At 56.8% G+C, this 11276-nt stretch overlaps 1 protein-coding gene across 1 annotated transcript; it reads right to left on the bottom strand.

Annotated features, from left to right (window-relative positions):
* Positions 1-4999: 4999 nt before the first annotated feature.
* HMX3 (H6 family homeobox 3) lies at positions 5000-6697 on the bottom strand. Its single transcript, XM_047762589.1, has 2 exons — positions 6298-6697; positions 5000-5673 (listed from the first exon to the last, which is right to left on the bottom strand). The coding sequence occupies exons 1-2, from the start codon at positions 6695-6697 to the stop codon at positions 5000-5002; spliced, it is 1074 nt and encodes a 357-aa protein (XP_047618545.1).
* Positions 6698-11276: the final 4579 nt, after the last annotated feature.

Below are 11276 nucleotides of genomic sequence, written 5' to 3'. Positions count from 1 at the left end.
TGTACGTGCCCAGGCTGGTGACGTCCCAGGGGCTTGCCCTGCAGTGCTTTGGCCCCCAAGTGAGGATTCCCACGGGGCTTGTGATTTTTGCACCCGGACCTCGTCGCCGTGCTGTTTAAATTGGGGTCGCTAAGGGGTAAAAACCTCCTAGATGGGTCACAGGGCTTGAATTGTGGGCCAGCAGGAGAGATGGGGCAAAGTAGAGTCTTGGAGGCTGGCAAGGCCCTTCTCAGCAATGTCCCCGCCCCTCCCCCGCCCCTACGGGCCTCTCCGCGGAAGTCCAGGTGACCCTCGCCACACAGAGGGGTAGGATCAAGAGTGCTTGGCCCTGGCCCAGGAAGCCCAACGATGCCAGCTCTCATCAAAGCCCCTGAAGTCCAAAGGCTGCACCACCCTCTGGACCCCCACTGCTCTGACCCCAGCTCCCATCATCCAGGCCCTAGCTGTTAAAGCAGCATGCACTTGCAGAAGAAAAAAACAAATCCCGCCGACCTTCGTACCTCCTCTTTCTCCTGCCCTACCCTCCAGCGTGCTCTGGGAGCCAGGAGAAGGGAGCACTCTAGGGTTCTCACCGTGTGGCCTCTGGCTCTGGCATCCCAGGAGCCTGCCAAGGGGACGTCCTGGCTCAGAACGAGCACACTGTGGCGGGGGGGCAGTTTATATCTGTCTTGCTCTTGTTTGATGTACACATACCCGCACTATTTACTACCAAATAAAAGAAATACATCTGTGTTGCCAACAGAAACAGCTTGAGAGCTGGCTCTCTGGTCTCCCAGGGCCCAGAGGTGCTCCTGAGCGCTCAGGGCTTCAGAGCCCAGCACTGTGGGGACCCAGGCTCTGAATGAGGTCCTGACCCCTAGGTGCCTGGGGGTCTGCAGTGGGATGTTGGCGGCTCCCATAGTTTGTCTCAGGTGGCTTGTGAAGAGGGAACATGAGGCATCTCTGCCCGGAGGATGTCAAGCTTCCTGCAACAGAGAAAGGAGCATCACATCACTCTCTGCTCAGTGCCTTCCACGAGCTCCTTCCCAGCTTGTCTTAGCCTGGGGCCGTCAGAGAAAACCAGCTGTCCAGGGTCACCCAGAACATAGTGTGCCTGACTGTGTCTGGGCTGCTGTGATGTTATGTGATCACAACACCTATGTGACACTAAACACATATACGGGTTGGGTCCTGGGAGCCCTTGGATATGGTGTCTGTTAGGCCTAACGAAAGTATGGGGGCGGGGGGAGCATGTGTGAGCATTTATATTGCCTGTGAGTGTGAGTGTACCCTGTGTGTTGTTTGCATGTGTGCCTCTTTGGGTGATGCAGAAAGGATAAGCCAGGAGGCCGATATGTCCTTACACTGACTTGATTAGTTGGGGGTGTCAATAGGGAAGGATCTCGTTGGAAGATTAGGTTCCATGATTTGCAGGGAGGGAAGGTGAAAGGTTAAAATTGGGGGTGCTTGCTCAGTGTCCTAGGATAGGGGACACCAGCTGCCCTGGCTTCTTGTGATGGGCTATTTTGAAGGAGTTGAGTGGAGGCAGCCACACTCCCCCACTCAGCCCCCTCTGGTGAGCTCCTGGAAGTCCCTGCAGTGCCTAGGGGCGCATCCTGTGTGGGGAAGATGGCCCAAGGCTAGCTCTCCAGATGTGACCAGTCCACCAAGCGCTGTCTTGGCCTCTCCTCACATGAAGACTTGCAGTCGAGCCTAGGCTGCTTCATGCTCCAGCAGCAGCAGCTTCTGTGCTTCCTGTCCCAGGCATTGTGCCTCAACTCCTTCACATGCATTGTGAGAAACACCAAGACTCTCACCCGACCAGAGCACAGGGGACTTTCCTGTCTAGATTCACATTGAAATCAGTCTCGGGCGACAAACAGGCCCTCTTCCTCCCCCAGGCCATGCACCTTGGCTCCTGGGAGGGACTCGCTGGCTCGGGGTCGTGGGGTCCACAAAGGGAGGGCAGGGGAAGTTGCAGGAGCAGGACAAAGGCTAAACCGTGCGTGTGGAGAACCAGTTGTTTCTCGACTTTGTAAAGACCGGGTCAGTCAAGAACCATTTTCGAGAATCCAAACACAAATAAAGAAGTATTTTCTGGGCATTTGATAACATCGTGTTCTGGCTGTAAAATCTAAGAATGTGTTTGCTATTGCAACATTATTTTTAATGAGCTGTTACTGGCCTGTCCCGCAGTTAGTATTGCCAACAGTAAAAGGCATCACCGTGTTTGCAGGTAACACAAGGAACAACATATTTGGACCCCGAATTTCTGTTTATTTTTCATTTACGACACATGCCCTCGTTTTTATTCCAAACCAGAGGGAAATAAAGGGAGATCTATCTTCACTGAGGTCCAGGCTAAATTTTGCCATAAATACGCATGCCAGTTTATTTGGAGGCAGTTTCCCATCAATAGAAAATGATACCCGACGTTTCAGCCCTAGTAGAATCAATTGTGTGGATTGGGTTTGAGCAACTGTAAAGCTCCGGGAGAGGGAATGGGAGCGCGTACCGGCGCTCCCCAGCGGACGCGCCCGCGGTGTGCTCAGCGGAATCTTCACTGTCTCCGGGTTCCTCGCCTCCCCCTTCTTGGCTCCCCAGCCTCAAACGCCCCCTGCCAGGAGCTGGGCGTGCAGACCCCGTGCTCTAAGGCAGGCAGCCTTGCCGTGCTGGCGCGGGGCGCCCAAGCACCCGCCTCCGCCCGCCGGACCCGCGCTCTCGAGCAGCTCCCGGCGCGCAGTGCGGGGCAGGCCGCCCACTGGGAGCGCGGAGGCCGGGACCCCAGCAGGAGCGTGGGAACCGCTAACGTTGCGCTTTCCGGAGGCGGTCCAGATCGAGGTGGCGGACGCAGAGGAATCTCACGCCCAGGAGGCGTTGGGGGCGACGGATAGAAAAGGATCGGGCCAGAAGGAGACAAACTCCCCGCGGTTGCAATCGCCGCAGTCAGGTGGTCTCCCCGGCCCTGGACACACCACGACCGCGCCCACATCCGACCCGCCCCCCGGGAGCCACAGTTCCTCCAGGCCTGCGGAGGCCTGGCCGTCCCAGAGTTGGAAGCCGCCGTGCCTACGGTGGGTGGGCTTCTGGGGGTCGCATTCTCGCCGGCCTGGCCTCTCCCAGCTGGACATCGCGATCTGCCTCTGGCCGCAGCTACACTCCAAGTTCACTCCCTTCTTTCCTCCCCACTCTCACCCAAGAGCGAGCCGGAGCCGACCCTGTTCAGGCCCAATGAGTGCCCAGGGATGTTCTGCTCAGAAGAAGCTCGCGATCCGAGGCCTGGGAACGGAATGCGAGGCCGTTCGTTGCCCAGCGATCGGAAATACCAGCGGTCTCTGAGCTCGAGGCTTTCGCTGCGCTCAATTTCGCGAACGAGATAAGCCCAGATCCTCACCCCTTCCGCCCTGAATTCTTCCCTTGCGCTCAGCGCGGTTCAAGAGGCTTAAAGGCACTGGGGAGAGAGCCGCTCTGGGGTTGCGAACAAAGCCGCCTCTGTCTTCGCCGCCTCCTGAATTATAGGGATGTGCGTCTAGGTCCTCCTTGGCGAGCGCAGAGGCAGCCAGAGAGCCAGGCAGGAAAGACTTTGGAGACACCTGCTCTGGGGAAAATCGCCCCAAGTTACACACTCTGGCAACACGAAATGCTTCGTTTTTCTTTTTAATTAATTCCATTTCACGACAACGTTACGTGTAACAATATTTTGTGATTTTTTTTTTCTCTTTTTCTTAAAAAGGGACTGAATCCGGGCACAGGTGAGGGAGACGGGTGGGAGGGACCAACTACCGCAGAACAACAGGTGTAGCCCACAGAAAGAAAACAGACTGGGTGGCAGAGCCAGGAGCCCTGAGGAGTTGAGGGTGAACTTTACAAGAAATCTGTACATTTATCAAATAAGTTAAAATTCTCCTAAATTGATTGTCCTTCACTTAAAGCGCTCCAGTATGCCTATCTTACTCCTCTGAGCATGGCCACCTCTCCTTGTTTCCTTCCTTCCCCCCTTTCCCCTTCTTAATTTTCTCCTCATAAACGAATGACCAGGATCATACATTGAAAACGTCTGCTCCTCTCCGTGGAGGAAGAAGCAGGGCTCTCAGGAAATTTTGTACAATATTGCACAGGTCAAAAGTACAACAGTTACTGCAGAATGAAAACGGAAGGGGGAGGATAAAAGACACAGGTTTTTTTTTTTTTTAAATATTGAAATCACTCTCTCAAAACAAAGAACAAAGTAATAATAGTAATATTAATAATAATTTACCAACAAATGAAATCCCCCAAATATATGCTCCTTAAAAATAAGACCATTCACACCAGGCCAGATGTGGAGTTATTTCAATAATCAGAAGTATGACTTGGAGCTGTCTTATCTTTTCCCTTTAAACCCTTAATTAGGGAATTCATCATTCACAAAGAGGGACAGATGAAGAGGTCAATTGTGACAAACCTCTGCGCGCGCGAGAAAAGTGGCCTGAGCTGAGTTTCTTAGGAGAGGCCACTCAGATTCTGAAAATTGGAGGATAACTGGGAGCGGAGAGGAGGAACCACACCCAGACATCCGGAAATAAAAGTACTACAGTGTGGATTCTCTCTCTCTCTCTCTCCTTCTGAAAATAGTCCTATAGAAAATGAATAAGCTAGAGTTCAGACTTTGCTTACTTTCCATCTATAAAAATAAAACCAAAAAGCCACAGCGCAATGCAAATTTGAGGTGAGGGCTGCACATCTTACAAAAGCTTTCGGCCGAAATATTTAACCCGGGAATTTTGTCTTTTTCCTGCTTTCTTTTAATATAAACCAAAACTAAAAGTAAGAGGGGAAGCGTCTCAAATCCATTAGGGGTGAATTGCACGAAAATGCATTGCAAATACTTACAAAACGCTACCGATTGGGGGAGGGGAGGCCGGGGCCGCAGCCCCGGATCCCGAAGGCCGCTGGACGTCACGGCGCCCTCGGCCCGGCCCAGTCTCCTCCAGGGTCTGGGAAGGGGGCCGGGCGCTCCCTCCTCCTCCCCTTTCGGGCCTCAGACGGGCCGGAGCAGCGGCACGGACGAGACCACCGGGTGCGAGTAGTACACGGGGTGCGGGAAGGTGAGCAGCGGTTGGCTGACGGGCACCGGGGCTCCCGCGGCCGCGGCTGCCGAGCCCTCGGCCGCCGAGTTCTCGTGGTAGAGGATGGGCACCCGCACGATGCGCTGCGCCGCGGCGTGGCTCAGGTTGGCCGCCTCGAGCTCGGCGGCCAGCTGCCGCTTCCACTTGTTGCGGCGGTTCTGGAACCAGATCTTGACCTGCGTCTCGGTGAGGTGCAGCGACGCTGCCAGGCCGGCGCGCTCCGAGCTGCTCAGGTAGCGCTTCATGTCGAAGGTGGACTCGAGCTGGAAGACCTGGCTGCGCGAGAAGACCGTGCGCGTCTTCTTCTTGCGGCACGCGGGCTTCTTCTCCGGGCTCTCGGCGCCCTTCTTCCAGTCCTCGGCGCCCGGCGTCGCCGCCGCCGCCCCCACGGTCGCCCCGGCCGCGCCCGGCGCAGCCTCCCCCTCCTTCTTGCCTTCCTCCGAGTCGCTCTCCTCCAGAATGATCTCGTCCGGGCTCTTGGAGTCCAGCTCCTTGTGGTCGGGGTCGGCCTTAAGCAGCGGATCGGGAGAGTCGCGATCGGTGCCCGAGGCGGGGGAGGAGTCTCGCAGCAGGGCCTTCTCCGAGGCTGCGGAGAGACAGACAGAAGGACGCACACACACGCACACGGACACAGCCTTCAGCGAGGCCTGGCACCTGGGGACGGCAGGCTCAACCCGCGCCGGCCTCTGGGCCCCAGGCCTCGAGGCCTCACCAGTTCCACGGGCCTCCTCCTTCCCGACTGGGCCTGAAGAGGGGCGCCGCATACGGGGATCCAACCGTCTCCCAAGGACAGGCTAGAGAGACCCGGATGGGGCAGCACAGCAGCTTCCTTTTTTTCCCCTCGGCTGCCGGTCAGGGGCCCGGGGAGAGAAGGGACTCCAGCATGGGCCCGCCCGGGTCACTCCCTCCATCCAGGCCAGCTCCCCAGTCCTAGCCGCCAGAAGCCTCCCCATTCATGCCCAAGGCCACTTTTCCTGGGAAGCACGGCCCCCTGCTCCAGCTCCACTTCTTTTCTCCCCAAGTGGGACTGGATTCCCCATCAGCGCAACAGAGCGCGCGGGCTAGAGTTGCAAGCTAGGGGACTGATGAAGTTGACTAAAAAGCGCGTTTGAGGGTGCGGGGGGTCCCAGGGCTGCGATGGCAGGCAGCGCGGACCGGGATGGGGCAGGCGCGCGAGGAGGACAACGAAAGTGCAAAGAGAGGTCGGTACCTTCAGGTCGCGGGAGGTGGCCGCCAGCGGGGGTCAGAGTGTAGGGGTACCACCAGGCTGGGGAGCGCTCCAGGTAGTGCGCGGGCAGGGCAAACCTCTGCGCCGGGATCTCAAAGCGGGGGAAAGCCAGGTCGCCCACCTGCGAGAGCGCGAAGCCCGCGGCGCCCTCCAGGGCCCCCTTGGCTGCAGCGGCGGCAGCGGCCGCGGCGGCTGCGGCGGCCGAGGCCGGAGCGAAGAGCGTCCGTGGGGGCGGCTGCGGCTTAGGGGGCGGCCGGTGGTGGTCTCCGTTGAGCAGGTTCTTGATGGAGAACGGGGACTCCTTGGTCGCGGGAGGCGGGGGCGGCGGCGGCGGGGGCTGCGCGCTAGCGGTGCCGGGGGCGTCTGGCCCGGGCTCCGGCATGGTCCCCTCTCCTCCGAGTCCCCGGGAGGGAGGGAGCGGGACAGGCGGGCGGCCGGGCGAGCAGACGGGCGCCGGAAATCAGACCATAAACGGAACTCAACTACGGGGCGCAAAGTCGGGGGCCGCCCCAGGCGCAAATCCAGCGGCGGGAGGGCGGGGTGAGGACCCGGCCGGGGCGGGCTCGCATGGGGGAGGGGTGTGGAGGGGCGGGGAGCGGCCCTGCCGCGGCACCGAGGGAGCGAGGCGGCTCAGCGACGGCTGCGGCTCCCGGGGAGGAGGCGGCAAGAGCCGTCCCCGGCTTGGGGCTGCGTCAATCCGGCGCCGGATGCTAATGATGAAATCAAAATGTCATCCAAGTTAAATGCGGGGAGTATACGGCGATTGGGCGCGTACAATGGCAAATGGGATTAGGCAGGGGAAGGCGCAGCCGAGTCCGGGCCCCGCAGCCGCCTCCGCCACCGCCCCCTCCTCGCCTTCCCTCGGATTTTGGCGCTTTGGCTTCGGGCTATAAGAGCCCGCCTGTTATTGGCTTTATATAGTCCAATTAGGCAGCAAATGAGGACAAGCCTATTAGCACAAAAGGATATTGGCTCCTGCTAAAGAGGCACTCGGAGCGCTCCGGCGAGCGCAGGAGGCGAGCGAGGGACGCGGAGCCGGCGGCGCCCCTGGCCGGAGCGCACTGACAGCCACGGCGCCCGGAGCCCGCGCCTCCCTCTCCCCCCTGCAGCTCGGGGACCCGCTTCCAGCCGCCTGGCCTGCGGGAGGGGGAAGGGGCGGGCCAGGCCCTCCCGGGTCACCTCGGGGTTATCCGCGCTCGCAGCTGCCTCTTCCCCGCCCCCTGGGGCTTGGCAGGGGCCCACCGCCCCCACGCAGCTGGGGAGCCGCGAAGCGCCCGCCCAGGAGGCAGAACGCGACCTCCGACCTGCGGCGCACTCAGCACTTTCCTACCCTTTGAGGGTCCAGCGACCTCAGCATTTTCCCTAAAGCATGCTAAGGGCGCGGCCAGGAATAGGGGAATTTGGGTTCCCCACCCACCGTCTAGTCGACAGGAAGGGAAGCTGGGTGTAAGTCCTTGCACTGCGTCAGCGGTCTCAGGAATCCGCGTGGCCTTGGCCTTTGGCCTTGGGAAGCTGAAGAGTGAGCCTTCCCCCAAGAGCCGGAGGGGTTGTGCGTCTCCGCGCACTCGCCTGTGGGCGCGGAACCCGCTGACGCCCGCGAGTCACTCGGTAGGGCTGCGAGGCAGCGGCGGCGTCCCAGCACCGACGGCTCTGATCGCTCGGAAGGGCCTTCCTCTCCTCTGGCCGCCGGGGCCCAAAGCTTGACCATCAACCGTGAGCCCGCATCTGCGAAGACTGCACTTTCTCCCGGCAAGTCTTTCAGGCCAGCTTTTGGAACTGCCTAACGCTTTAATAAGGGGCAATGCGAACCAAAGTCACAACCGCATACCTTCCTCCGCGGCGGCCTTGGCAGCGGCACCGCAGGACTCGTGACACCCCGTCAAGGCCCTACAAAATCCTGCTGGACCTCTGAGCTGCGCGGAAGGTTACTCTGCTCCAGCGACTTGAAAAACATCTCCCCCAATTGCACGAGAAAGCCAAAAGGCAGGCATTTAAGACTCTAGATTTAAGCATGAAATAAATCAGAATTACTTACTTATGGGATCCCTTCCCAAGAGACAGCTTCCTGGTCAGAGAAAGGTGGGAAAGTGGCCATCACTCCCCTCCACCCACTGTGAGCTTCTACACACCCGAGGGCTTTTCGTGGCCCCTTCCTTTCGCATCGCCCTTTTTCTCGTTAGACCAAGCCCTCACCTAACTCACGGCGGTCCTGCATTGGCAGAGGTGACCTCTTTGGTTACTGAGTTGAGAAGTGGGTACGTTTTATTTTTTGAGATGGCGCTTCACAACCTTCCCCACCAAATCGCAAAAGGCGTATTTAATGCTCCTTTCAGCAAACATTCACCTTCAGAAGCGAATCCTATATTGATTTGCTTTGGGAACCTGCAAGCATTGTAAATGGTGCTTCCATAAACAATTATTCTTCTCATTATCATTACTCCCTTGAGCCCGACAGGGCTTTACTGGGATAGAAAACGCTATTCCATCCAAAATCTGGAACGAATTACAGCCCTGAGACTCGAGCAGGGTGATCTCACATTCGGACTTTATAGGTGGAAACAGACTTCCCAAGAGGAGGAGACCAGACCAAGGTCACCCAACCAGTGCTGGACACCCAGAAATCATTTTCTCCCTAACTGCAGAAATAGCTCGAGGCGCTTTTATGTCCACACCGCCTGTGTCCGGGCACCTCCGGCACCCGCCCACCCAGAGCCCAGAGGGAGAGAGTATGATGGAGAGGCCCCTGCGTTTGCGCGCGCGTCGTGGGAGCTTTCCCGTCCGAGACAAACGCGTGCAAACTTGACCAAAGTTCTGACGCATGCAGTTGCCTTTAAGCTGAGACAAGTCGAAAAGCTGCTCGCTTCCCGGGAAAAAGAATCGTTCTGCAGATGTCGCTGAGAAGTTCTGGCTGGGCAGGTGGGCTCTTGGATGATTGCAACTGGGGACTAGACCGCGACGGGAGAAGAGTCCGCCGCCGAAACAGAGGTCCCTGCACCCTGCGGCGCCACTACCGGAGCCTCATTCTCTCTTGTCCCAAATTCTCCGTGAATCTTCCCTCCCAAGGGCCGCAGGTGCTCTGGCTTGTGCGTGTGCAGTTTTGACTAGGAGGAGGAGGAGATGCTCGGTTGTCAGCACTCCCAGCCTATCCTCTGAGTTTCAGGGAGGCTGAATTTGAACAGCCATGAAAATAGACTAAATCTTTCGTTTCTTTTCACTTCCAGAAAGCTCATGGATACAGGATCCCAGGGGCGAACACAGCACTTCTCTCGACCTCTGGGGAGGGGTGTTGCCTCTGTTTACTCGCGCCCACGAGTCCATTCAAAGTCAAGCAAACAGCGCCCTCTATGGGACATCCTCGAAACCAAACTTGCTGGCTCCGCGGGAGAAACCACAGTCTTGGCACAAAGCATTTAAAACCTCAGCGGTTTTACCCTTGCCCCCCTTTGGCTTGAGAACAAAAGCACTTTTTCTCTGGATTCCGGGATAAGCAGAGAGAGAGAGAGAGAGAGACACCTGCAGATCTCTGTTGACCTTTACCTGGCCACCTGTTCATACCCAAAAGCAGTTTTTAAAAGGCTTAAGGAGAATTTGAAGCCTTTTGATGACACTTTTACAAAACCTAAAGGGGCCCCAGCAGCAGGACCCCTGGAGGGACCCCTCACAGAGAGATGGGCTGTGCAGAGCAGGGCCTCTGCAGCCCTCTGCGGTGGGACTAGGAGCCTAGAGGGCGGAGGGGGCCTGCAGATGCTAACACCACCTGACTTTTACCCAAAAGAATGAGGTCTGGCAGAGAGTGCTTAAGAGAGTACCTGCCTCCCCACCCCCACACCACACACAGCACATATATACACATGCACACATACAAGTCAGCACATAGTGCGCTCTCCGGTAGGGGAGCATTATCCAAATTCTCTAAAACGTCTGCTTCCCCCTATTGGGTCCATCTTGGAACAGCTTCTCAGGATAGCCCGCCTCCGTATCCATGGAAAGGGAGGGAGGACTCCAGCCAGGATGGCAAAGCCCCCAGGCATGGAGGCTGTCCACGATTAACCAAGCCAGAGGTTGAACACCCAGCTCTCCAGAGCTGCAGGTCCTTGATTTGTAGGCAGAATAGACAAAAGCCTGGAGTTGTAATCCCTGAGGAAACCGCCCTAGGCTATATGTGCTCTGGCCTTCTTTCCTGGAAAGTTCTCTCCCATCTGTTCCAATGTTGTCAGGAATTCAGCCAAAGATCCCTCCCTTTGACCAATGACTGTGACTCTAAGAAAACATGCAGCACTCAGAGGTGGTGTGTTGTCCTTGATGACATAAGCATGGGCATTCTGAGTCCCAGACAATGTCCTTAGAGTAGCTGCATGTCTAGTCCTTCCCTGAGAGAGAAAAACCCAACCAGCTTTGAAAGTCAAGTTCCAGAGGGATTGCTTTTTTTTTTTTTTTGGCTGCACCTACACTATGTGGCAGTTCCCAAGCCAGGGGATGAACCCCTGTGACAGCAGTAACAATGCAGGATTCTTAACCTGTTGAGGCACCAGGGAGCTCCTCTAAAAAGATTTTTATCCTTAAAAAAATCCACATTTCAGGAATGAATAAAGAAAATGAAGTAAATCCATACAATGGAATATTATTCAGCAATGAAAAGTGCTGGTGTATGCTACAATAGGGGTGAACCTTCGAAAGCATTAGTCTAAGTGAAAGAAGCCAGACATAAAAGGACCACATATTGTATGTTGCATTTATATGAAACATCACTACAATAGACAACTTCAGAGACAGCAGGTAGGTAAGTGGTTGCCTAGGGCCGGGGAATGGAGGGCAAAAGGAGAGTGACTGCTAGTGGGTACAGGGTTTCTTTGGGGCGTGATGAAAATGTTGTAAAATTGATTATGATGATGGTTGCCCAATTCTGTATCTGTCCCACATCCTGTCGAACTGTATGCTCTCAGCGGGTGGGTTGTGTGATA

This window comes from Phacochoerus africanus, chromosome 15, assembly GCF_016906955.1.
Source record: "Phacochoerus africanus isolate WHEZ1 chromosome 15, ROS_Pafr_v1, whole genome shotgun sequence".
Taxonomy (NCBI): domain Eukaryota; kingdom Metazoa; phylum Chordata; class Mammalia; order Artiodactyla; family Suidae; genus Phacochoerus; species Phacochoerus africanus.
The sequence above is the reverse complement of the archived record's forward strand: the minus strand, read 5'-3'. Positions and strand labels throughout refer to the sequence as shown.

Bases quoted from the DNA above. Each gene is read 5' to 3' on its own strand.
- HMX3 (XM_047762589.1), bottom strand. From the start codon at position 6,697: ATGCCGGAGCCCGGGCCAGACGCCCCCGGCACCGCTAGCGCGCAGCCC. The intron at 5,674-6,297 runs GTACCGACCTCT...GTCTCTCCGCAG, and splicing joins CCACCTCCCGCGACCTGAAG to CCTCGGAGAAGGCCCTGCTG.